At 40.4% G+C, this 25,497-nt stretch overlaps 1 protein-coding gene across 1 annotated transcript in view; it reads right to left on the minus strand.

The window, feature by feature from the left end:
- Nucleotides 1-7,515: 7,515 nt before the first annotated feature.
- Nucleotides 7,516-25,497, minus strand: part of FAM91A1 (family with sequence similarity 91 member A1) — a 61,163-nt gene continuing 43,181 nt past the window's right edge. The window contains exon 24 of the mRNA XM_022554023.2: nucleotides 7,516-25,250. Within this exon, the coding sequence (XP_022409731.1) occupies nucleotides 25,146-25,250 (105 nt within the window). The 3' untranslated portion in view covers nucleotides 7,516-25,145. The remainder of the gene's footprint in view (nucleotides 25,251-25,497) is intronic.

A 25,497-nucleotide genomic window follows, 5' to 3' on the forward strand; every position in this document is an offset into this window, starting at 1 on the left:
CTGCCTTGGATTGAGCCCTCAGCTAGGGTAGTGGGTGGGTCCATTTTACCTAGAAGTGGCTGTAAACCACACTGTGTGCCATGATTGTCACTGTTCATAGCAACAGAGTAAATTTTTCCTCTCCAGATGCAGCTATTGTTTCACATAAATCTAAAAAAAAAAAGTCATTCTTTTTAATAATAATTTTTCATGTCTCCTTATGTTTTTAAAGTCCTAACTGATGCAGAATCCCAGAACTGGTTACAATAACACCAATAAAAATTGCTTCTATGGAAAGCTTGTCCTTCCCAACACAGCCCATACTTGCTGTCCTCGTTTCAAATAAAATTAGCGTGCTAACCACCACACCCCACAAAAAATCACTTCCTTGGATACAGTCCTTCATAGTGGTGGCTGCTCTTTCACGCTCTCTGCTTCTCTCGATTGCTGCAGCATCCCGAGTTGACAGAACAGTTATCATTGTCACCACTTGACAGAAGGAAAGCTAAAGTTTAAGAGGAATGACTGGCCTTGGGCCACAAAACTAGTTAGTGGTCTGTCTGTGACTTAGACCTCAGTTTCCTAAATCAACCTCTGAAGAAATAGAAAGCAACCTTTATTTTTAGCCAATCATGAATATTTTTTTGACCGTTCATATATCTCACGAGTCCCCTTTAGTCTAGATTCAGACCCTCATCGGTTCTCACCCTGGATCTCTACAGCATCCTCCTAACTCATTCCCTGTCCTCAACTCAACAACCTTCTCCATTCCTTCCTCCATAAGCAACCAAATAAGTCTTTATAAAACAGAGTTTTCAACAAACCATCTCCATAATCACAGGCTCCCCACAGCCCAGAATAAGATCTGAACTCCTACAAGTATATTCAGGTCTTGGGAGATACAGCTCTACCCAGCTCTTTTTCTTATTGCCCCCGACTTGCAACCACTCACATCCACATACTTTCCAGCAGTGCTTTTCCCCCAAGCATGGCTTGCATCTTTCTCCCTCTACATCTTTATATAAATCATCCTCTGCAGACTAGATTTCGATAGGTTTGGATCACATGATGTTACCGTGGTTGTTGTTTTATCTACTTCATTGACAACATTTAAGATTTCCAACTTCTCTTGACCCCAGAGCTCAGGGAATGGCTGGGATTGGAGACATAAACTTGAAAGTCATCAGCAGATGGTGTTTAAAGCCATTATTTTCTACCTAATACAGATACTATTTTACACAGTGAGAACCATGAATATAATTTATGTCTTTAAAAAGGAAAAGCAAATCAGAGCAATATTCAAAAGCAAAATGGGAAAGGAGGGAAAGACATCAAGATAAAAGAAAAAAACCAGAAATTTAAAAATGAGAGACTCATGACTGTTCAGGCAAAAAAGACAAGTTACAAACCACTACCAGGACACATCCTTCCAAAAATCTTTCCAGGTTCAAAGCAGAAAGGCAGATTCCTTGCAGAAGAGTCAAATCAGCACAGTTTCAGAGTTCTCGTGAATAACACAGTATGTAACCACAATAATGAAAAAAAAATTCCACGTGTTCGGCTTGATTTTACCTTCCTGCAGAGCAGAAGAAAGAAGCCAGACTTTCTCAGATGTTCAAATTAGCAGCATATACAATACCTAGGTACCTTTGCTTCAAAAAGGACTTAAAATCCTACTTGGAGGGAATAACACACAAAGGTGAGAGTATGTTGTTAGAACTGGAATGTGGAGGCCTTTGAACTGAGCGTGCTCCCCTTTTTCACCCACAGCCCCCCAGCTCTCCGTGGTACCCCTGGCTGGCTTCTCTCATTTGCCACCACCTAGGACGATGCTCTGTGCCCACACCCCTTGCCTTCCCCCTCCCAGGACAGCAACTTGCTCTTTCTAGAGCTGCTGCCTCCAGAACAAGCCCTCTTTTTTTTTTTTTTTAACATCTTTATTGGAGCATAATTGCTTTACAATGGTTAGTTTCTGCTGTATAACAAAGTGAATCAGCTATACATATACATATGTCCCCATATCGCCTCCCTCTTGCGTCTCCCTCCCTCCCTCCCACCCTCCATCCCACCCCTCTAGGTGGTCACAAAGCACCAAGCTGATCTCCCTGTGCTATGCAGCTGCTTCCCACTAGCTGTCTATTTTACGTTTGGTAGTGTATGTATGTCCATGCCACTCTCTCACTTCGTCCCAGCTTTCTATTTGGCCCTGGAACCCTTACTCTGTGAACTGCGCCCCCAGGAGCCTGCACTGTGTGTGGTGTAACCCTGCCCTCACTTTGAACACGGCATCGAGAATTCTAAGAATCTACCCTTATCCTCATCCTGTTTGCTCTGATCTTCTCATGTCTATTTCCCAGCACCAAACATCAATGTTCTTTGTAAATTTGATTCTGCATATCTTATTACATTGAGCTGAGCAATGGGCAAGACCAGAGCTAATACATCCCGTTAATTTTTCTAAGATTGATTTCAGGAGTGAAATGAATGATTTTTCAAGGCTCCTCCCTCAGCCCCATCGGGCCTCTGTTCAAATCCTCACTTGCTCAGTGAGGTTGTCCCTGACCACCTCATTTCAATCAAAAGCCAGCCCCCGGCATGCCCAGCTTTGGTCTTCTTCGTTAGCACAGGTCAGTCTCTGATCCACAATGTACTCATCTTATTTGTTTGTTTATTGTTTGTTTGTTTATTGAGAGGCAGTACAGTGCAGTGACAAAATCCCAGAGCCTAGAATCTGGACAATCCCAGCTCTGCTACCTACTTAACTAGCTGTGTGATCTTGGGCAAGTTACTTAACCTCTCTGAGCCTCAGCTGCCTTATCTGTAAATTAATATTTACTAACTCATGGGGTTGTTGTGAAAAGAAAATGAGTTAATATGTATAAGACATACAGAAAAGACAGATAGAAAGGGAATTACCATGACCTAATCCTTAGACCATATTGAACTTTCACCAGTTGTGTCAGGGCTGTCCTTGACAGCCAAAGGAGCCAGGTCAGACTCACATATGCTTCAGCAGAGTCTGATATACCCCTGGTCTTGGCGGCAACGTAGTGATGGGTAGAAGGACAGCATAATAAAGAGAAGTACAGCCTGCCCCACAGTAGCCTTTAACTTCCACTGGCACCCACGGAGGAGAAGCAGCATCCCATGAGGGAGAGCATCTGGGAAACCCAAGTGACAACCAACAATATGTGCTTCCCGCAGAGCTGGAAAACATGAAGCAATTTACAAGTGGCCAAGGCAGGAGAGAAATGAGGTTAAACCTCCATTTTTCCAAATACATATTTGAGAGACAGAGAGAGAGAGAGAGAGAGAAAGAGTGAGTGAGTGTGTGTGTGTGTTTCCCTGGTGGTCCTGAGATTATTTTAGGTGAGATTATATATTATTGAAACTTATAATAAAATTATTATAACTCTCTTTCTTCCTTGATCCTTGTGATTACAACAAAGGGAAAGTCTCATTTTGGTGCTACTGTATCTTTAATGACCAAGCCTTGACAAATCTCACTTTTTAACAGAGAGAAGGAGGCCTCCTCAAGCTCAGAGCCTGACACAGCGCACAGAATATAGCTAGAATTTAACAACATTGTTTTGTTTTCCTCATTTTTATTTTTAGTTACTTTCTTTTTAAAAACACATTTTCCATTTTCATTAGTAACATAAAGTTTCCTTTTAAAACAGATACATGTAAACCTTTATAGGAAAGAAATAGGAAAAAAGTATTTGGACAAAGCAAAAAAAAAAAAGTAATTTATTTAACATACACATAGTTTTTGCTATGCGCCAAGCACTTTTCTAAATGTTTCACAAATATTAACTTGTTTATCCCCAGAATAAGCCTGATGGATGAAGAAACTTACAGTCACATAGCTAGTGTGGGCAGGGCCTGGAATTAAGCACTCAGGGTGGGGTCCTGAGATGTGGCTCCTACCCCGTGCCTCTCCCAGGATCTCTGTCCCAAGGACAGAAGTCAGGAAACATTGGGACTTCCCTGGTGGTGCAGTGGATAAGAGTCTGCGCTCCCAGTGCAAGGGGCTTGGGTTCGATTGGGGAACTAGATCCCACATGCATGCCACAACTAAGGAGCCCACGTGCCACAACTAAGGAGCCTGCCTGCCGCAACCAAATAAATAAATACATAAAAGAAGTCAGGAAACATTGCAGGGGAGGATGGTGGCTCTCTGGGAGGCGGTGGGTAGGAGCTTGGGCCATAATGATGAAATCCAGGTCTTGCTCCATTGTCCTATATTTAACTTATTCCCATCCAAACACTGCTCCAGGTTCTCCTTATGACTTTGACTCTAGGAACTCCAGCTATCCTTGGCCATTAAAGAGTTAAAAAGCACATTTGGGAGCAAAATGCTACCAGTGGGTCCCCTAAGTCCCCTGCTCTAATCCTCAGCAGTCTTCAGCACAGCCAGCTTCTTCCCGTCTTTCATCTTTCCCCTGCTGGAACATACAATGTTACCGCATCCCCACCCCGCCATCCTCCCAGCTGTTTTTAATTCTAAGACTTGCTCTCTCTGGGAAACTGACACAAGACAGGTCAACAATCTTAAACCTGATTTCTTTAAGGACACCCTCCACTTTATTTAAAAAAAAAATAATAAAATAGGTTAAAACAATTAGGGCATTAGACAGATTCTTTACAACACCAAAAAGATTGATGCAGAGCTCGCTCTCTCTTTCTTATGATAAATGTGCTTAAGCAAAACAACAATAATAATAATAGTTTGTCAGCCTCTATTACGTCTGGTAATTCTTTTTCATAATGGTAACAACTTTTTTAGGAAAGAATCAATCTTACTACAGATAATAATTCCATTTTCTTTGCAGGGACAGGTAAAGAAAACAAAGTCATAGGAGGCTTTTTTCACATGCATACGCTAGAGGATTTTTTGCATAACACGTGATAGAGTTTTCTGTCACTGGAACAATCTTACGAACATGCTAATTCAAATCCTGAGCAATTCAGGCTCGAACAAGACGAGGCTACCAGTGAGCACACTCACAGAACAGGTCTAGAAACTGCCTATCATCACAGCAGCAGCATGACAATGGCCCTTATCATGCCTGCCATTCCAAAGTGCTTTGCTATTTCTCCCCACTTCATCTCATTTGATACCAAGCACGTCCAGCTGAACTGAACTCTCAAGAGTCCTTCTGAAACCCACCTGAGCCAGAGGACTCAGGTATGTGAACCCAGGACCTTCACCATTTTATACAGAGAAACAGCATCAATCAGAGAAAATTATATTGCTATTTTGGGAGCACAGAGGAACTAAGATATGGAAAAATGTGCTAAATAGACAGAGGTTGGATAAACTCATGGCAGTGAACAAAAAGAAGGCTAGCAATTCCAGACAAGTCCAATAAATCAACTATAATTAAAAATTATGTGAAAGCATGACTCTTGGGTGAGTGTACGCAAAGTGCTTTCACATAAATTACATCATTTTGTCCCTCAGTCAGCATTTCTATGTGCCAAGTGTTGTGGTAGGTACCAGGGCTATGAGCAGGAGAAGCAAAGATTGGTCCATACTTAAGAAACTCTTACAAATCAGTACGGGGGGGGGGAGGGGTTGGGAGGGGCTGGGACAGAAAGACCAATATGCTGTTACAAAGCCCTGAGAGTAGGGCACTTGGGGGCAGAGAGGAAGGAATGGCCAACCCATCCTAAGGTCCTAGGGGACGTGGGGTTGGTTAAATATTCCCTAGAAAGTGACATGTAATCTGAGTCCTAAAGGATACACAGAACTTTCGTCCATACAAACATTAGCAAGGACTCTTCTAGATTCTTAAGGCTAAATCAGTGAACAAAAAGACAAAGTCCCTGCCCTCGTGCAACTTATATTCTGGTTGGGGAAGAAATATCAAAAACACATACTTAAGCCACTATTGCAAACAGTATGGAGGTTCCTTAAAGAACTAAAAATAGAGCTACCATATGGCCCTGGGTATAAACAACTCCTGGGTATATATCCGAAAAAGACAAAAACTCTAATTCAAAAAGATGTATGTGCCTCAATGTTCACAGCAGCACTATTTACAATAGCCAAGAAATGGAAACAACCCAAGTGCCCATCAGCAGCGATTGGCTTAAGAAGATGTGATTATATATATATATATATATGGAATATATATATAATATGGAATATAACTCAGGCTTAAAAAAGAATATTGCCATTTGCAGCAACATGGATAGATCTAGAGAATATCATACTTAGTGAAGTCAGACAAAGACAAATATTATATGGTATCACTTACATGTGGCATCTAAAAAATAATACAAATAAATCTATATACAAAACAGAACAGACACACAGACACAGAAAACAAACTTATGGTTACCAAAGGGGAAGGTGGGGGAGGGATAAATTAGGAGTATGGGATTAGTTGAAGATTCGGGTCCTGGCTCACCATCACTCTCTCCATCCCTGCTTCTCATAATGCCTGATGATTTCACCATCCACATGGACGATTCTGCAGCATCTGACCTGTCTCTTGCCCTTTTCTCTTCCAATGATCTTGTCCTCTGCTCTACCTCAGCATCCCATTCCCAGGGTCATATCCTGATTTTATCAGTATCCATAATTGCATCCTCTCTGTATCTTATTCCATTCTGCAGGCTCTACCTTCAGAATATATCCAGAAGCTAATCATGTTCCCCACCTCTGTCACTGCCATTAATTATCTCTACATAAAATAGAGAAGCAACAAGGATTTACTGTACAGCACAAGATATATTCAACATCTTACAAGGTTATTATAATAACCTATAATAGAAAATAATCTTTAAAATACATATATATAAATATATATAACTGAATCACTTTGCTGTACACCTGAAACTAACACAATATTGTACATCAACTATACTTTAATTTAAAAAAATTTTTAAAACCTACATCCCTACATCTGCTAATAAGCACTATGGAAAAAAAAATCAGTGTAAAGGGAATAGAGAGTGATGGAGTGGAAGTGTAGAAGGGATCGCTAAGTTGGTTAAGGAAAGACTATCTGAAAAAATAATATTTATACACTCTATTTTTGATTGATTGATTGATTTTTGGCTGCACTGGGTCTTCATTGCTGCACGTGGGCTTTCTCTAGTTGTGGTGAGCAGGGGCTACTCTTCACTGAAGTGCGCAGGCTTCCCATTGTGGTGGCTTCTCGTTGCAGAGCACAGGCTCTAGGCGTGCGGGCTTCAGTAGTTGTGGCATGTGGGTTCAGTAGTTGAGGCTCGCAGGCTCTAGAGTGCAGGCTCAGTAGTTACTCTGTGGCATGTGGGATCTTCCTGGACCAGGGTTCGAACCCAGGTCCCCTGCATTGGCAGGCAGATTCTTAACCACTGCGCCACCAGGCAAGTCCTGAAAAGGTGATATTTAAATAAACCTGGGACTTCCCTGGTAGTCCAGTGGTTAAGACTCCCCACTTCCAATGTAGGGGTCATGGGTTCAATCCCTGGTTGGGGAACTAAGATCCCACATGATGCACAGCATGACCAAAAAAAAAAAAAAATATATATATATATATATATATATATATATATACACACACATATATATATGTATGTGTGTGTATATATATATGTATATATATGTAATTCTGTACTTATACAAATAAAATTGTGTGCTAAAAAAATTAAAAATTAAAAATAAATAAATAAATAAACAAACCTGAGGAAGAGAGGAAGCAAGCCATACAGAAATCTAGGAAATAGCAATGAAGATAATTTGGGAAGAGGAAACAGCATGTGCAAAGGCCCCGAGGTGGGAGCTTACTTGGTATGTTCAATAGGAGCAAAGAGGGGAGTGTGGTTGGCATAGAGACAGGGAAAGGTGGCTTGATTTGGAGCCAGAGAGCTGATGGGGCTGGACTATGGAGGGTCTTGTAGAACACTGAACATTTTGGGCTTTTACTCTGAGTGAAATAGCCACTGGAGGACTTTGAGAAGCAGAGGGACATGATTTGACCTACATTTTTCAGGAATCACTCTGGATTCTGAATGGAGACGAGATTACAGAGAAGAACATGGGGGGACAGCAGTGAGACCTACTAAGAGAGGTGACAATAGTCGCTTGGGTCAGAATGGCAGTGACAGAGGTGGGGAACATGATTAGCTTCTGGATATATTCTGAAGGTAGAGCCTTCAGAATGGAATAAGATACAGAGGGGATGCAATTATGGATATTGATAAAATCAGGATATGACCCTGGGAATGGGATGCTGAAGTAGAGCAGAGGACAAGATCATTGGAAGAGAAAAGGGCAGGAGACGGAGAGGTCAGATGCTGCAGAATCGTCCATGTGGATGGTGAAATTCATCAGGCATTATGAGAAGCAGGGATGGAGAGAGCCAGGACCCAAACCTTCAAGGAATGAAGAGTATCTTGGGGTCAGGGAAGGTGATCTGAAAATGATTTCAACAAACAATTTTTCTTTTACATATCACACTTTTTTGGTCATATCTAAAAACTCATCACCAAAGCCAAAGTCACATAGATTTTTCTTCTAGAAACTTTATAGTTCTGCATTCTACTGGAAGTAAAACTTTCCGAACAGTATACTTCATATATATTTTTTTCTTGTACTCCACTAGCTAGGCTTTGCAGTACTGTTCAACAGGAGTCATGAGCGAGGACATTCCTTGCCTTGCTGCCAGGCTTAAGAGGAAGTGTCCAGTCTCTCACCATTAAGGATGAAGTTAACTGTAGGGTTTTTGTAGATGTTCCATATCAAGCTGAGGATGTTCCCCTCTATTCTTAGTTTTTATCATGAATTGAGGTTGGATTTTGTCAAATTCTTTTTTTTTTTTTTTTGCATCAATTTGGTAGGATCATATGGTTTTTCTTCTTCAGCCTGTTGATGTGGTGGAGTACACAGACTGATGTTTGATTCATGAACCAGTTGTGCATACCCAGAATAAATGCCACTTTGTCATTGTGTATAATTTTCTCTATACATTGTTAGACTCAGATATGCTTTTGATATTCTTTGCCATGACATCAATGTTCAGGGTAGATTGATGAGAAGGGAGACTGGAGACCAGACGACTACTTGGAAGACTATTGGTTAAGAAATAGGAATCAAAATTCTCTAGTGGTAATGAGAATTGAAAGGATGAAGGGTTGGACTTAAGAGGTATTTAGAAGGTAGAATTGCAAGATTTGTCAACAATGGAATAAGTGAGAAGAAAGAGAGAAAGGAGAGTGAGCTGACTTCCAGGTGTGGAGCTTGAGCTTGAGGGACTGGGGAGTGCCATTTATCAAGTCAAATAATACAGCGGCAAATGGATTTGAGAGAAAAGGGATAGAAATGGTGAGCTCACCTTTGGACTTAACTACCTGCGAGATGATGGCAGGACATCCTGATGGAGATGCCCAACCAACATCTGGATATATAGATACAGGTGACGGTTAAAGCCATGGGTGTGTACAGGAAACAAGGGAGATCCTATATAGGCAATTATTAAGAATTCTAAAAATGTCTGACTCTGACAATAAAATAAATTCATTCTTGTAAAAGTGAAGAAGAAACTTGTCCAAACCTTTGCTTTTTCTACTTTCAGACCTTCTCCAACAGCAACTTCCTTCATTGTTTCTTTAGGAAAAATATTCCCCCCTATTACTCTATCTTAGTCACATTGAACTCCATTCAATCCCACCTAGAAGCAATCCCAACTCTGCCATAAATTGGATCTAATTGTAACTGCATCACTCAGGCTCACCTGGCAGGTAACAGCTGGCAACTCTCCCTCCCTGTATGAAGTGTTGATTAAATCACTTATGAATCTCTCTGTAGGGCTATGCTCTTTATTTCTTCCTATTACACCGCTCTTGAAATGCCTGGCAACTCTCTGGTGACTTCCTGCCTCGTGGAACCATTAGATCAGAATTTGTTTTGCAGCTCTGGTGAAAGATAGAGAAAAATGATTACCTCTATATCCTGCAATTAAGCAGACAATGACTCCTACGGGAGTATAAAAATGAAGATGAACATGAAGTCAACAGACTTTTACTTATTTATTGCACAAACATGCCAACAAGTCTGCAGGGTGGTGTGCTTGGGGAAAGAAATAGTGGGCTGACTTGGGGCCACCTCACAAAATGTTTGCAGGCAGCACAGATCATTTTTCTGGGAATGGAAAACATCTTGTACTTAGAATGTGTTTTCATTATATAAAGAAATGAACATCAGTTATGATAAATAAAATCACTGGGAGACAAATTCTAGAAAGGGCTCTGGTGAACAGATATCTCTGCTAGCAACTGGCCTGCTTTGACTCATTGCCCCAGAATAGATGCTAAGTACATTTTTATTTATCATTACTCTCTTTCTTTTATCCCTTCCTCAAAGCCCAAATCACTAATTGGCTCTTCTTACCACACCTGGGATTCTTCCCTGTCAGGATTTTAATAAGGCAGCAAAGTTCACCAAATCCCATTAATTAATCTAAGTAGCATATTTTCCTTTCTAAAAATTCCTATTAAGTCACCCACCCATGTATTTTCCCCCTGGCCTGGCACTTTATCCCTTTCCAATAAACAGAGAGAGACGGGGGAGGGGGAAGAGGGAGGGACGTGGAGTGAATGAAGCCAGACACACATAAAAAGTGCACGTTACATGATTCTGTTATATAAAGTATGAAATGGGCGTAAAAGAATCTATGCTGTTAGAATCATGGTTTACTCTGCGGGGAGTCGTGACAAGCAGGGAGCAGAAAGGACTGCGTGGGTACTGGCGATGTCCCATGTATTAATCAGGATGCTGGTTATGAGGATCGGTCCAGTTGGCAGAAATTCATTAATTTGCACACTTATGATATGTGAGCTTTTTAATAAATACATTATACTGCATTAAAACTATTTTTTAAAAAAGGAAAATACTAGCCATCTTCACAAAAACAGCCACACACAAATATTGTGAGAAATAGTAACACCCAACATTTAAGGAGCATTGCCCTTTTACCAGTGCTGTTCTGAGCACTCTGCTGGTAAATTAATTCATTTTTACCCTCAAAAAACTACTCTACAAGGCAAATACTAAGCTTATTCCCATTTTACAGATGAAGAAACGGAAGCTTAGATGAATAATTAGCGCAGTGTCACACAAACAGAACACATTGTACTATGGATTTGAATCCAGGTTATCTGACTCCAGAGCCCGTGCTCTTAACTGCTGCAACTTGTGTTGGAGAAGTGAGGACCCTGGGGCCAGTGTCCTGTCCCAGGTCATCCTGTGTGACCTCAGACAAGCATCTTTCCGCCTGGGCTTTAACTCCCCTGTAAAATGAACAGTTTGAGCTAGCTGTTCTCTCGTGGGACTGCACTGCACAATCCAGGACCTTTACCATTCCTGGTCCCTGCCCACTGCCTGCCCAGTAGTGAGCCAGTGATTGTCACAATTAAGACAGCACCACACTTTTCCATCTGCGTGGTCCCTAAGAGAACAGTACTGCCCTGATTGAAAACCATTGTGCTACATGACAATTGTAACGAAATACCGGTCTGAGGGGGGATGTGGATTATGGGGGAAGCTATGCGTGGGATGGGAGGGGGGCAGGGGGTATATGGGGCTCCTCTGTACCAGCTACTAAATTTTGCTGTGAGCTTAAAACCACTAATAAAACCACTAATAAAAACAAAACTATGACTACAAGCAAAAATGTGGATCATTTCTAACAAACATATTGATGAGCAAAAGAAACCAAATACAAGAGTACAAACTGCATGATCCCGTGTATGTGAAGTTCAAAGATACACAAAGGCAAAGTAATAGAGGTCAGAATACTAGTTACCTCCGGAGGGGGGCAGTAGTTCAGAAAGAGTGCAAGAGAGTTTCCTGGGGTTTGGCGAATGTTTATTTTAGATCACACACACACACTGTATTTGAGTCTTCTGATTTCATAAAGAGGGCAGAGAGAGGGAAGGGTTGAAGGGCTATTCCATAAATACAGCCCAGCTGGAGCAATGATTTAGGGGTAAGAGAATCTATACTGAGTGACTAGCCAGGATTCTTTTAGTCTATCTTCCGTAACGTCTCATCAGAAGCACGTTTTATATCGATCCTAGGAAAACAATTTATTTTGTCATTTTTTCTTAACCTTTGAAATGGACTGAGTGATCTCAACTGGGGTAAGTTAATTTAGAGGGGGCTACGTCGGAGGGAATATAACCATGTGCCCAGGTTTCGAGTTAACTCAAAACGCCAAAGATGGGCTTTTGGAGAGTCCCAGAGGTTTTCCTGTTTTTATTCAAACTGGCGATGCTGGTGAGGGGCCAGCAAGCTGCTGGAGGATCTGTTTGAGTTGTGACCGATTCATGTCCCTGCAGGACACACAAGGTCTGGAAATTTGATTACTGCTCAATCTCTAAAGAGAAATGATGTGTGACTGAAAAGCTAAAACCCTTCTTTATGAATTTTTTTTTTTTTTTTTTTGTAAAAAGGAATAGTTAGGTAGTTGACGCTGCTGCTGCAGAGGTGACATTAACAGAATGTTGAGCTGTGTATGTTTGGTAGGACTTACTGAAAGTGACAATGTTCTGTTCACTTTCTAGGCATCAGAAGCTCTCACTTTACCTTGTGTAATCCTTGCGTCAGTCTGTGAGGTTAAGTCTTATTATTCCCATTTTCTTGATAAGGAAAAGTGAAGCTCAGAATGATTAGGCAACCTGTCCAAGGTCACTTAGCCAGTATCTTCAAAACTGATGTCCCAGCCTCTGTTTTTAGTTAAGTATGGTTCTGACAAGTGTCCTTACGAGAGACACACAGAGGTGAAGGCCACGTGAAGATGGAGGCACAGATTGGAGTGACGCAGCTATGAGCCAAGGAACTGCTTGGAGCCACCCGAAACGGTAAAAGGCAAGGAAGGATTCTCCCCTAGAACCTCTGGAGGGACCACGGCCCTGCCGATACCTTGATTTACAACTTCTGGTCTCCAGGACGGTAAGAGAATAAATTTTTGTTGTTTAAAAAAAATGTATATATATGGTTCCAAGGACCATTACCTCTAGGCTGCTGGTGGGCACTATTCGCCACTGTGATTGTCATCCACAGTGTGAAAACTAGAGATGAGTGATGGCTGGACTGAAAAGCCGTAACAAGATGGAAGGAAACACTCAGCATGTGGACATATTTGTGAGTGATCCCCATAGCCTGAAGAACTCACTGAGTTGATGAGCTTCATTAAGTGCGATGAACAGTGAGACACTCAAGGGTCTAAGTAATTCCATGGAATGGGAAAGTTTACTTATTTTTTATAAGTCCTTAAATTATGCCAGCCTTTTTTTTTTTTTAAAGAAGATGTTGGGGGTAAGAGTTTAGTAATTTATTTATTTTTTTTGGCTGTGTTGGGTCTTCGTTTCTGTGCGAGGGCTTTCTCTAGTTGCAGCGAGCGGGGGCCACTCTTCATTGCGGTGCGCGGGCCTCCCACTGTCGCGGCCTCTCTTGTTGCGGAGCACAGGCTCCAGACGTGCAGGCTCAGTAGTTGTGGCTCACGGGCCTAGTTGCTCCGCGGCATGTGGGATCCTCCCAGACCAGGGCTCGAACCCGTGTCCCCTGCATCGGCAGGCAGATTCTCAACCACTGCGCCACCAGGGAAGCCCAATGCCAGCCCTTTTTAAAATGAGACTATTCATCTCCTCTCACGGTAAGGAGTAAAGGAATATTCCTAAGAATAAAAGCACAAACTGGGCAAGAAAGGAGGAAATTTACTAGGCATCTTCATGCAGACCTTTCTGTTTACACTATTTCTTTCAATCTTTAATGCATCACGGTGAGGGAAGAGGTACATCCCTACTTTACAGGCAAGGAAGTCAAAGTTCAGAGAAGTGGTAGAATTTGTCCAAAGTGAAACTATAAGGAAATGGTTGAACTGGTATAACAGAGAGAAGTCAAACAGCCCTGTGGGCAAATTTAACCCCAGTAATTCCTTGTTTGGAGACATTGGGTAACTTATCTCACCTATTTGAGCTTCAGTTTTCTGGTCTAATAAATAATTTATCATTTAGGGTGCTTTGGGTTACATGTAATAGAAAACTCAAATCAAAATGCCTTAAACAATAGGATTTTTTTTTTTTTTTTTTGGTTGCACCATGCAGCTTGTGGGATCTCAGTTCCCCAACCACCAGGGATTGAACCCGGGCCACTGAAAGTGCCGAATTCTAACCACTAGACCACTGGGGAACTCCCAATAAGGAAATTTTATCTCATCAAGTAAGAAGTTCCAAGGTCAGGTATCTTCAGGCTTAACTAATTCAGGGGATCAGTGACATCATTAGAGATCCAGGTTCTTCCCAATTCTCCGCTCTGCCGTCTTCAAAAAGTTACCTTTGTCCCACAGTCTAGCTGCCCTCATGGTCTCAAGATGGCTGCCACGGTTGCAGGTGTCACATTTAGACAGGACAAAATCCAGAGGAATGAGAGAGGCCAGCTCTTCTTATGTGTTTTATTCAACTAGCAAAGAAGCCTTTCCCAGAATCTCTACACCAGTAGGTTTGTTCTCAAATCACACTGTCAAGAATTGAACCATATACCATGTTTAAACCAGTCTCTGTGGAGGAGAATGGAACTACTACGGTTCACTTAGACCAATCAGGATTGACTTCCGAAGTAAATCCACCTAAGAAAGGGTAGATTCCCAAACAAAATCAGGTCATTCACTGCCGGCAAAGAAAAAGTTTATTGGATAGGATAACATGACGTCTGAGTTTCAGATAAATGGAATGTATACTTTTACAAGAAAAAATTGTTATCTATTTAAAAGCAAACCTAACTGGACACCTTGTATTTTTATTTGCTCAATCTGGCAAACCTACTTCTAGAATTTGCCAAGAAGAATAGGAGGAGAGAAATGTGTGGGGAGTAAAATTTCGTCTTCTGGTAGAAACGGCCCTGGGTCCTGGTTTAAATTTGGTGAAAAGAATGAACAGGGCTTTTATAAAAATACAAACAAAAATGTGAAAGGAGAACTAAGGCACAGTTGGTGCCTTTTATAGACTCTTATCGCTGCTCTTTCTTCATTCTGATCAGGTCGTTTTCTGGCACAGAGCTCCTAAGATCCTTGGAATTTTCTAAGCGACGAGAGTGATAAAGGTCTTTTGTTATGTTAATGAGGTAATTTTTGGAAAGCCTCTAGGTCACCTAAGGATGGGGGGCTGGTGGCCAGGGGAGGCATTCATGTGATTAGAGAACATTCAGTCTCCTCACACTGCCGGCCCCCCACCTCCTGGGAGGGAAGAGGGGCTGGAGATTGCATTTAACCACCAATGACCAAAGATTTAATCAATCATGTTTGTGTCATGAAAACTCCATTCAAAAAAAAAGAAACCCAAAAGGGCAGGTTTCCAGTGGGTGAACACATGGAGATTCAGGAACAGTGGTGCAAACAGAAACAAGGCTTGTCTCACCTGAACCAAAATTCCTAAACATAAATTTCACTGCTTCAGAGAGCCTGGCGTCCTTGGATCACGTGTCTTGTGAGGCAGTTCCTAGGCTTCTGTAAGTTTTAGGTTTGAAAAAATTGTCAAAATCATCACCATGACAACCAGAGTCTGTACTGCTATTGCTGCTTTGTTTTCATTATGAGTCTTAGAAAAACACTAAATGCCTAACTTTCTTTTTCACTGGCTGTTTTATATTCGTCCAGTCAGCCCCTTCTATGATTGAACCACAAGCATCAGATTTTTTTATTTTCTTTCTTGCAGCTCCTATGACAGAAGCCAGACAAATACAAAATCAGCATGTTTTGAGTACTGCAGATGAATGACAACTGGCAATATGTTTACACTTAGAAACTGTCCAAAACACTTTCATATAAATTTGTTGAAAAAGTCTGCAGGATGAGGCAGCAATTATAAATCTCTCTCTTGAAGACCAGAGGTTTTATTAAGCACAAAAAACAAATGACTTAACTCTAAACAAACAAAAAAAAATGTAAAAAAAGAAAACTAGTTCATTATTGTTACCTTGTTACCAAATGCCCAGTTTCATTGCTTAGATGCAACTGAAGTGATTGACAATGGGTAGAATATAGTCACGACTGTTCTCTCTTACACTAGCCTTGTTTTACGAGTTTTCTTATCTGAATTATTCTCCACAGACCTAGATTATCCATTAAGCATAGAATTTTACATTTCAGAGGGATAAGAGATGGACTCTGAAAAAAAAAAACAATTTGACAAGAGAATCTTTATCTCTTTATAGAAAATGTCAGGAAACATAAAGGAGAAAATGATTAAAAAAAAAAAAAGGCCATGGTTGAGTTTAATTAAAAGAACTTTGTCTCAAGCTGATTAATTTATAAGGTACGTTCTTTGTGCAGCCCCCCTGGGTCCCTTCAGTGATCTCGAAAGTCCAGAGAAAGAACATAAAACACAGAACCTCAAGAAACAAAATACTTATAGATCCAAGTGATTTACTTCGTTTTCCCTGTAACCAAATGCGATTCCCTTCTCTAAGAGACTCATACTTCTGATTTCATATATTCCCTTTTCAGAAACAGGGCTTATCATCTTTTTTGCTTTCACAACACTCTACGGTGTTCAAATCAACTCAACACATATATTTTGACCACCAATCATGAGTGAGACCCTCAGTGAGACTACACAATGTTAGAATGAGTAAGATCACGCTTACCTTCCAAGAGCTCAAAGAACAATCTGCTCACACTATACATAAAATAGATAACTAATAAGAACCTACTGTATAGCACATGAACTCTACTCCATACTCTGTAATGACCCATATGGGGAAAGAATCTAAAAAAAGAGTTGATACATGTATTCACTTTGCTGTACAGCAGAAACTAACACAACATTGTAAATCAATGCTTGATGGATAATCTAGGTCTGTGGAGAATAATTCAGATATTAAAAATCGTAAAATAAGGCTAGTGTAAGAGAACAATCGTGACTATACACATTGTCAATCACTTCAGTTGTATCTAAACAATGAAACCAGGCATTTGGTAACAAGGTAACAAATAAAAATTTAAAAAAAAAAAAAAAAAAAAAAGAAACTGCCTTGGAGCACTGCTAAGTGACCCAAAACTGGCCGAAGGTGGAGAGATTGAAATTCAGGAGAAGGGAAAGCACTGGATGAATTTTCATGGCTTTTTAATTGAAGACATGCCCCAATTAAGTTCTACAAAGCACAGCTACCATTTTAAAAACCCACATATTTACTGGAGAATCAGAGGATAGGATTCAGTTCAACAACAGCTGCTGAAAAGGGAGGGAAGAATTCCCCAGAAGAAGAGAACCAGAGAGGGAATGCTCTAAAATCCGTGCCTGAATGCTGCCCGAGTCGCTGGCTGACCTCTGAACAATGTACGTTCCCCCTCATTTTGAAGCTTTTCATTGGCTCTTCCTTTCCCTAACATGTTCCTCCCACCCCCGCCCCGCCTCCATCTCTCTCCGCTAGCTCATTTCTCACACTTGAATAATTCACGTCCACATTTCCTTTCAAAAGGAAAAAGTCTTTCAGACTCTTATTGTTCATGAAAACGATTTTTTAGTATAATGTTACTTAAATATGTGGGCAGCGAATTCTTATGCCTCTAAATCTCATAAAGTTTCATAGCCAACATGTATACAAATTAAATACAACAAATCTATAAAATTCAAATCAACAGTATGACAAATGATGCTGTTGTGTAGAAAACTGACCACGTTCACCCTGTGACTATGGCCCTGCCTGCTCTGGCCCAGTCTTTGAGTTTTGCATAAGCTGACTCACTTCTCACCATTCCTCTCTATTCAAACTCCTACAAGACCTTCAGCCACAGAATGGACCCTGAGGCGGTCTGGCCTCTTCCTGTAGCAGATATCATGTTGCCCAGCTTCACTTCTTACTTTCTGTATGTAGCACTCCTGAACTTAGGTGTGCCTCCTGCAAAATAGAGATAATCATGGTACTGTTGATTCTGTATGATCATCATGAGGATGAAATAATGCCTGCAGAGCTGCCGGCACATGTCTTATACATAGTAAGTGCTCAGCTCATGTTTTCTACTCGTTGTTCGGTGCCCACCACATAGCACTTCTGCTGTCAGATTTTCGAAATGTAACTTAGCCACAGCCATGTCCAAGAGCTGGAAATGCTCTACCAGAGGCTGATGTCTAGGTATGAAATAGGTAATGGGTTGGACTATTTCCTTGAATAGTGAATAATAAGTTTAATTTATATTAAATTAAACTATATTAACATAATTAATTACAAGTATAATTTTAAATTATATATGTATATTTAAAATGAGATTATAGTAATTAAATAATGATGGACCTAAGTTAAAATAAGTTTTAATTTTTTTAATTTTAAGAGTTTATGTGCTATAATTCTTTATTTCCTAATCTGTACTTTAAAAAAATACTTCCACTGCAAATAACAATCTAATTCAGAATGACTTAAATGGGGGTAATTTTTGTCACATAACACAGAATCCAGAAGTTGCTGACATTGGTTCAGCTGCTTAAGGATAATACCAGTGATCCTGGCTCTATTTTCTGCACTACCATCCTTACTTGTTGGTTTTTGTTGTATGCTTGACGCTCACGGTCATAAGAAGGCTGCTGCACCTCTAGACATTACATCCAAGTTCCAGATAGGAAGAAGGGGAGGGACAAAAATCTTCTCACTCACAAGGTTTTGCTTGTCCTTCGGGAGGGGTGCCCTCCCCAGGAGACCTTCCCTAATATTTCATCAGCCAGAATTGGATCACACAGCCACTCTTAGACCAATTAAAGGACAGAGGTGACATGATCAAACCAATTTAGATCAGTCATGATCGACTCCCTTGGGTTGAAGTAGGGGCTAACTCATGCTGAGATCCCTTCCCCAAGTGTCTCCATGGCAAAGAAGGGGAACCACCAGAAGGGTAGACCATGGGTTGTGGACAGGGTCTGCTGCTCCAAGCATGACTTGGTTTAATCCAGGGCAGACCAAGAAGACAGCCAACTTGTAGACACAGCCCAGGACACTCCCTCTCATGAAGCTCCCAACCAGGGGGCCCTGTGCAAGCGCCAAGTGAAAATCACAGCACACTTATCCCCAGACAAACCCAGTGTCACAAGCCCCGGTGATATTCCCTTGGCCGGCCCTAAGGCCACCTGCAGCCTCAGCTCCTGTGAACTCTGCTGCCTTCCCACCCCAAGTACCGATGTCTCTCTCCCTAAATGTATCCTCAGCCCCAGAAGTATGCTCAGCCCACTGTCAGGGCAGGTCAAAATGCTACCTGAAAACTGGGTTCGCCTCTTGGTGGGTGTCAAGCCAAAGGACACAACCAAGCCAAAGAGCAACAGAAGAAAGGACTTATCATTTGCAGCAAGTAAGGAAAACACCGAGAATCTTTCTCAAAGCAGTGTCTCCTAGAGTAGCAAAATTGGGAACGTTTTAAGCTAAAGGTACGAGCATATTCATGAATGGGCTTGGGCGATGGACAGAGTCCAAGCTGTAGTTGATTGAAGTCAGGAGGGTTAGAAAAGGTCAACATGATCCCTTAGGTTCCAGTTCTGGTGGTTGAGGCTTCAGGCTAATCTTTACTATTGAAACAGAACTGGGAGTCTTCACTGGGAGTCTTCACCACTGTTACATTTTCTTCGCTATTGTTACTTCTCTTGCCTGATAAGTTTGCCCTTTTGTTCTCTTAAGATCATTATTACTGACACCTGTTCAAGGATAAGCATTGTGGCCAGGCTTAGATCACAAAATGGCTTAGGCCAAAAATGGCTTCTCTTATGTCAAGCAAGCCATGCCTGTTTCTCCTTCTCTGGGGACCCCCTACCTTATCTGCTTACATTTTTGCAGATGCAGTTAAGGTAAAATAAGGAGATTTGGGGCCTGACCTAAGCACAGGAAGCTTTCAATCCGGTCTGGAGGTCAGACAGGGAAGTCAGAGAGTCACAGGGTTAGAAGGATTCAACACAGGAAAGATTCCCCAGGGCTTTAGAGCTAGAAGGGGACTGTGTCTGGGAAAGCAGGCAGGCTTTAGGAGCTGCAAGTAGCTCTAGACGGCAGGCAGATGGTCAAGGAAACAGGGAGGGCAAGGATCTGAACCCTGCCATAACTGTGTGAGCTTAGCGGAGGCCCAGAGCCCCAGAGGAGGACTCCTGCCACCCTGACTCTGCACCTGGGACTCGAGCAGAGAACCCAGCCACGCCATGCTAGGACTGCAGACCCCCAGAAGGGGGGATAAATAAATGGATGTTGTTTTAAGCCACTACATTTTTGGTAATTAATACATAGCAACAGAAATCAAATACATCTGAAACATTTTCTTAAATGAATTTAAAAAATGATGGAATAAGTGTTCATCTTTGAGGCTCAGTAACACCCCTGCCACCACCATGCTGACTGTTGTCTCTAAGCCCCAAATCCACTCTTCTGTTCTCACTCTGTAATGCCCGGGCTGAGTCAGACGCTCCTGCAGTGAGATACCTTTTCTGGAAATTTATTCATAATCAACCTGTAGGAGTAAGTCCTCCAGTTCTCCGAGTAGTTTTCCAAACGAACTCAACCCACAGTTAACAGGACTGGGGGTGATGGGTGAAGAGGTGCTTACTCTGTGCTGTCCTCATGCAAGTTAATTCCCTCAGAGAAAGGAGGATTCAAAAGTGAAATACTGCCACCCACCGGAAGAGAAAAGCCTGCAAACAAATATTAACAGAAGCTACTGAAACAACTCAGGTCCTCAGCAGTCTGGACTCTTGAGCTTTCAACACAACTTCTGCGCTTTGCCTGAGTCCTAATGCCAACACTCCAGGGACCTGGACGGTGATTTTTTTAAACACCAGCAATAAAAACACTAAGAGATGAAGCTAAAAGTTTAATCCGGCAGCTGTGCCCTTTTGGCATTCTGGATTTTCAATGGTGTTCAAAAGACGGAGAGCAGGAATGGCCTAAAGGTCGGTTTTGACTTGACTGTCCTGTCTGGGATTCAGCAGATGCCTGCTTGGAAAATGAAAGCCATTCATACTTTTTTCTCATGAGCAAAACATACAAAATCAACAAACCATTTCAAAGCAGACTGCCACCATTATCTATCCAACACAATTTACCCCAGCTCCCTTTACCCCAGTCTCATCACATCTTGAAGTTCCTTGGACATGCCAGGCATGCTTCTACCTGTGAGCCTTTGCATACTGTTTCCTCTCCCTGGAACACTCTTCCCCAAATGTCTACATGGCCCACATTCTCTTTAAGTCTTTGCTTAAATGTCACCCTCTCATTGAGGTCTTCTCTGGCCAGCTACTGATAAAGTGTAATTCCAATTCCTAGTGTTTCCCATCCTTCTCACCATTTTTTTTCCCCATAGCAATTATCACCTTCTAACCTGCTATACAATTTACTTACTTTGCCTACTGTCTCCACTAACTACAATGTAAACTCCATGAAGACCAGAATTTGTCTTATTCACTGATCCGCCCCTTTACTAAAATAGTATCATGTCTACCACAGTAGACATGATAGTAAATGTACAATTAGTACTGAATGTACAGATGAAAGAATATTATTCACCCTCTGAACAACATGAGCTTAGAGTGCTTTAACTCTATGTAATCTCCTGACTCACATGACTTTATTTTTTAGGATTTTAGTCCTATTTCTTTACTTTCCCAAATTAAATATCATATTATTTTCATTCAGAAAAGAAGTTTAAGATTAATCAACATCTTTGCTCAGCATTCCTTCTCATATAACAGACATGCCTTGTGGAAAAGCTTCTTTATTTGAATATTTTTTTTGAGGTTAGTCTAATGATAAACTTGGTTTTTTATATTTGAAAATGTCTTTTTCACATTTGTTCCTGAAAGATAGTTTTGCCAGATTCACAATTGTTAGGTCAACGGTCATTTTCTCCAAGTACTTTGATGATGTAATTGAATTGTTTTCTGAGTTCATTACTGATGAACATTATTGATATATACTATGCACTGGACTCCTGTATCTCTGGATTCCCATCTTTCATCTGTTCTGGATCATTCTTAGCCACTTTCTCTTTGGGATTTATCTCACTTCATCTTTTTATCTTCCTATTCTAATCCCACTAAATAAAAGGACAGTAAGAGTACACTATGAAAAATAAATGCCCATAAACTCAGTAATCTAGAGGAGACAGACCAATTCCTTGAAAGACACAAACTACCAAAACTCACTCAAGAAGAAATAGCTAATAGGAATAGAGCTATTAAAGAAATTTAATTTGTAGTTCAAAACCTTTCAAAAAAGAAAAAAAAAAGAAACCTGCAAAAGAGTGGCCAACAAAAATCAAAGAAGTTATAAATAAATGGAGAGATATTTGTTAGGATATCAATCCTCCTCCATTTGATCTACAGATTCAATATAATTTTGATTAAAATCTTTGCAGGCTTGTGTGTAGATGCTGAAAAGCTGTTTCTAAAATTTATATGGAAAGGCAAAGGAACTATAAGAGCCAAAATCAATTCTAAAAACAACAAAGTTGGATGACTAACAGTATCCAATTTCAGCATGGTATTAAAAGGACAGACACATTGATCAATGAAACAGAACTGAGAGCCCAGAAATAGACGCACACAAAAAAATGCCAATTGATTTTTTCAAACCACTTTACTGAAGTATAATTTACATATGATAAAATTTACTTGATTTAAGTGTACAATGCAATTTTTTTTTGGTAAACTTAAGAGTTGCACACCATCAATCACCGCAATCCAATTTTACATTTCCAGCACTCCAAGAAGATGCTTATACCCATTTGCAGTCACCACCACCCCCATTTCCACCCCAGGCAACTACTGATCTACTTTGTCTCTATAGGATCATCAACTGATTTTTGACAAAGGTGTAATCAGTGAAGAAAATATAAACATGTATCTCATACCGCACATTAAAATACCGCACATTAAAATACCGCACATTAAAATGCCGCACATTAAAATGCCGCACATTAAAATACAGCACATTAAAATACTGCATATTAAAATACCGCACATTAAAATACCGCACATTAAAATACTGCATATTAAAATTAGCTCAAATGGGTCAAAGACCTAAACATAAAACTATAAAACTTTCAGAAGAAAATGAAAACTCTGCACCTTGGGTTTGGTGATGAGTTTTTTGATAACAGCATCAAAAGCACAATCCGTTAAAAAAAAAAACCCCAAACCAAGAAACCAGACATTGTCAAAATTAAAAACTTTTGTTCTTTACTTTAAAAGACACTATTAAGAAAATGAAAAGACAAGCTAGACTGGGAAAAAATATCTGCAAAACACGTATCTGATAAAAGACGTGTACTCAAATACTTACTGAGCTCTTAAAACTCAGTTAACACCTCGTTTTTAAAATATGAGCAACAAATCCGAACAGATACCTCACCAAAGAAGATATATGAATGGCAAATACGCGCATGAAAAGATGCCCAACATCATTTTTCACTGGGAAAATTAGTTATTTCAACTACAATGAGATACCATTGCAGTGGGAACCCTCATTCATTGCTGGTGGGAATGCAAAATGGCACAGTCACTCACTTTGGAAGACAGTTTGGCAGTTTTTATAAAGTTAAATACACACTTACCAATGACTCAGCAATCCCACTCGTCGGTATTTACCCAAGCAAAATGAATTGTTTGTATTAAAACCTGAACATGAATGTTAAATGATAAACAAACCTTAATACATCCATACAATGAAATACTCAGCAATAGAAAAAACAGAGCTATTGATTCACACAACATGTATGAATTTAAAATGCATTTTGCTATGCAAAAGAGGTTAGACTCAAAGGCTACAAATTGTACAATTCCACCATGTGTATGACATTCTGGGAAAAGCAAAATTATAGGAATGGAACAGATAAGTGGTTGTGAGGGGTGGGGTGAGGGGTTGAGTACAAAGGGGAATTTTTAGGGTGATCGAACCGTTCTGTATAGTACTGAGACAGTGGACACATGACTGCGTTTGTCAAAGACGACGCAGAGTAAATTTTCCTAGTGAAAAATCAGCTGGGATGTTGAGAGATCCCAGATGGAATTCAGAGTGTGACAAATAAATCTGTTTTACAAATGTATGACATAACTTCAATGAAGGGAGTGGGGAATAAAATGAGCTGAACTAAGTTACTTTGGAAAATGAGTGAATACTGTAAGGCTAAAGACAAAACAAAGTACTTAAACACTATACCCTAGTTGGTCAATTTGTTTCTCACAGGGGTACAACGTTAACTATTCTGAAACCACTTTATAAGTATTCTAGGGTTGAACAAATAAGCAAATAAATTGTAGAAAAAAAGAGCCAGGTTTCTCACCCTCAGAGAAAGAAGTTATGAACAAGCAAAGAGGCATAACTAGAATGAACCTTGTAGTGCTAGATGAGAATCAGTTTAATATACATACAGATAGATGGATCTAAAAATAATTATAGAGATGTGTACCTATATATTTATTAGTATACATATTTATATCTCTTAGGTCATTTCACTGGAAAGTTGTAGATGCAGTAGCAGCAAGCACACCTAAACCACCATCTTGGTTTCTAAGTACCATTCTGCAATGAAAGGAACCAGGGCTCCTTGGAGAAATAGGCTAATTCTAGGGCTGGCATCCAGATAACACCTGCAGTGCTAGGAAGCAAGACTATGGTCAAAAAAAAAAAGACGAGGGTACACCAGAAGGATTTAGGAGCCAACTTCAAAGAGTTCCCAATAGGCAAAGCTAAAACAATTTGCACAACAAAATAAATAACAACTGTACTGGATTTTAACCCAAAGTATAAAATAAATAGCCATGATTGCATACTAATATAAATAAATGATCAAATAAATAGGGGAAAGGAACAAATTTTTAAGAAAATTTGTAAAGAATATATATAGATATTACTCCTTCCCTTTGAGTGTGGACTAGACTTAGTAATTCACTTCAAAAAAAAAAAAAAGAGTATGGAAAGTGGGAAAAATGGTACTTTACAGTGGAAAAACCTAGCAGACACCACCTTAACCAATGAAGGAACATCACCAATAATGCCTATTAACATTATGTACCCCATGATATAATACAGCGTGGAAGGGCACAGGACCGCTGTGCTATATCCTTCCTGATAAAGCACAACCTCAAGTTTAATCATGATAAAACACCAGACATACCCACGTTGAGGGACATCCTACCAAATCACCAACTAGTGCTCTTCACAGTGTCATGGTCATGAAAGACTGAGAAACTGTCACAGATCGGTGAAGACCAAGGCGGCAGTGATGAGTAAATAAATGCAACGTGGAATCCTGGACGGGGTCCTGGAACAGGAGAACATGAGAGGAAAATGGGTGAAAACCAAATAAAGTCTGTAGTTTAGTAAATACTATTGTACCAATGTTAATTTCTGAGTTTTGACAGATGTGCCATAGTTTACATAAGTTGTAAACATTAGTGGAAGCTCGTGGAAGGATATAGGGAATATCTCCGGACCACCTTTGCAATTTTTCTGCTAATCTAAAATTACTATAAAATAAAAAGGTTATTTTTTTTTTTTTAAAGTATAGG

Source organism: Delphinapterus leucas, chromosome 17, assembly GCF_059928025.1.
Source record: "Delphinapterus leucas isolate spDelLeu-1000000601 "Yukka" chromosome 17, BTC_Dleu_Yukka2, whole genome shotgun sequence".
NCBI classification, from domain to species: Eukaryota; Metazoa; Chordata; class Mammalia; order Artiodactyla; family Monodontidae; genus Delphinapterus; species Delphinapterus leucas.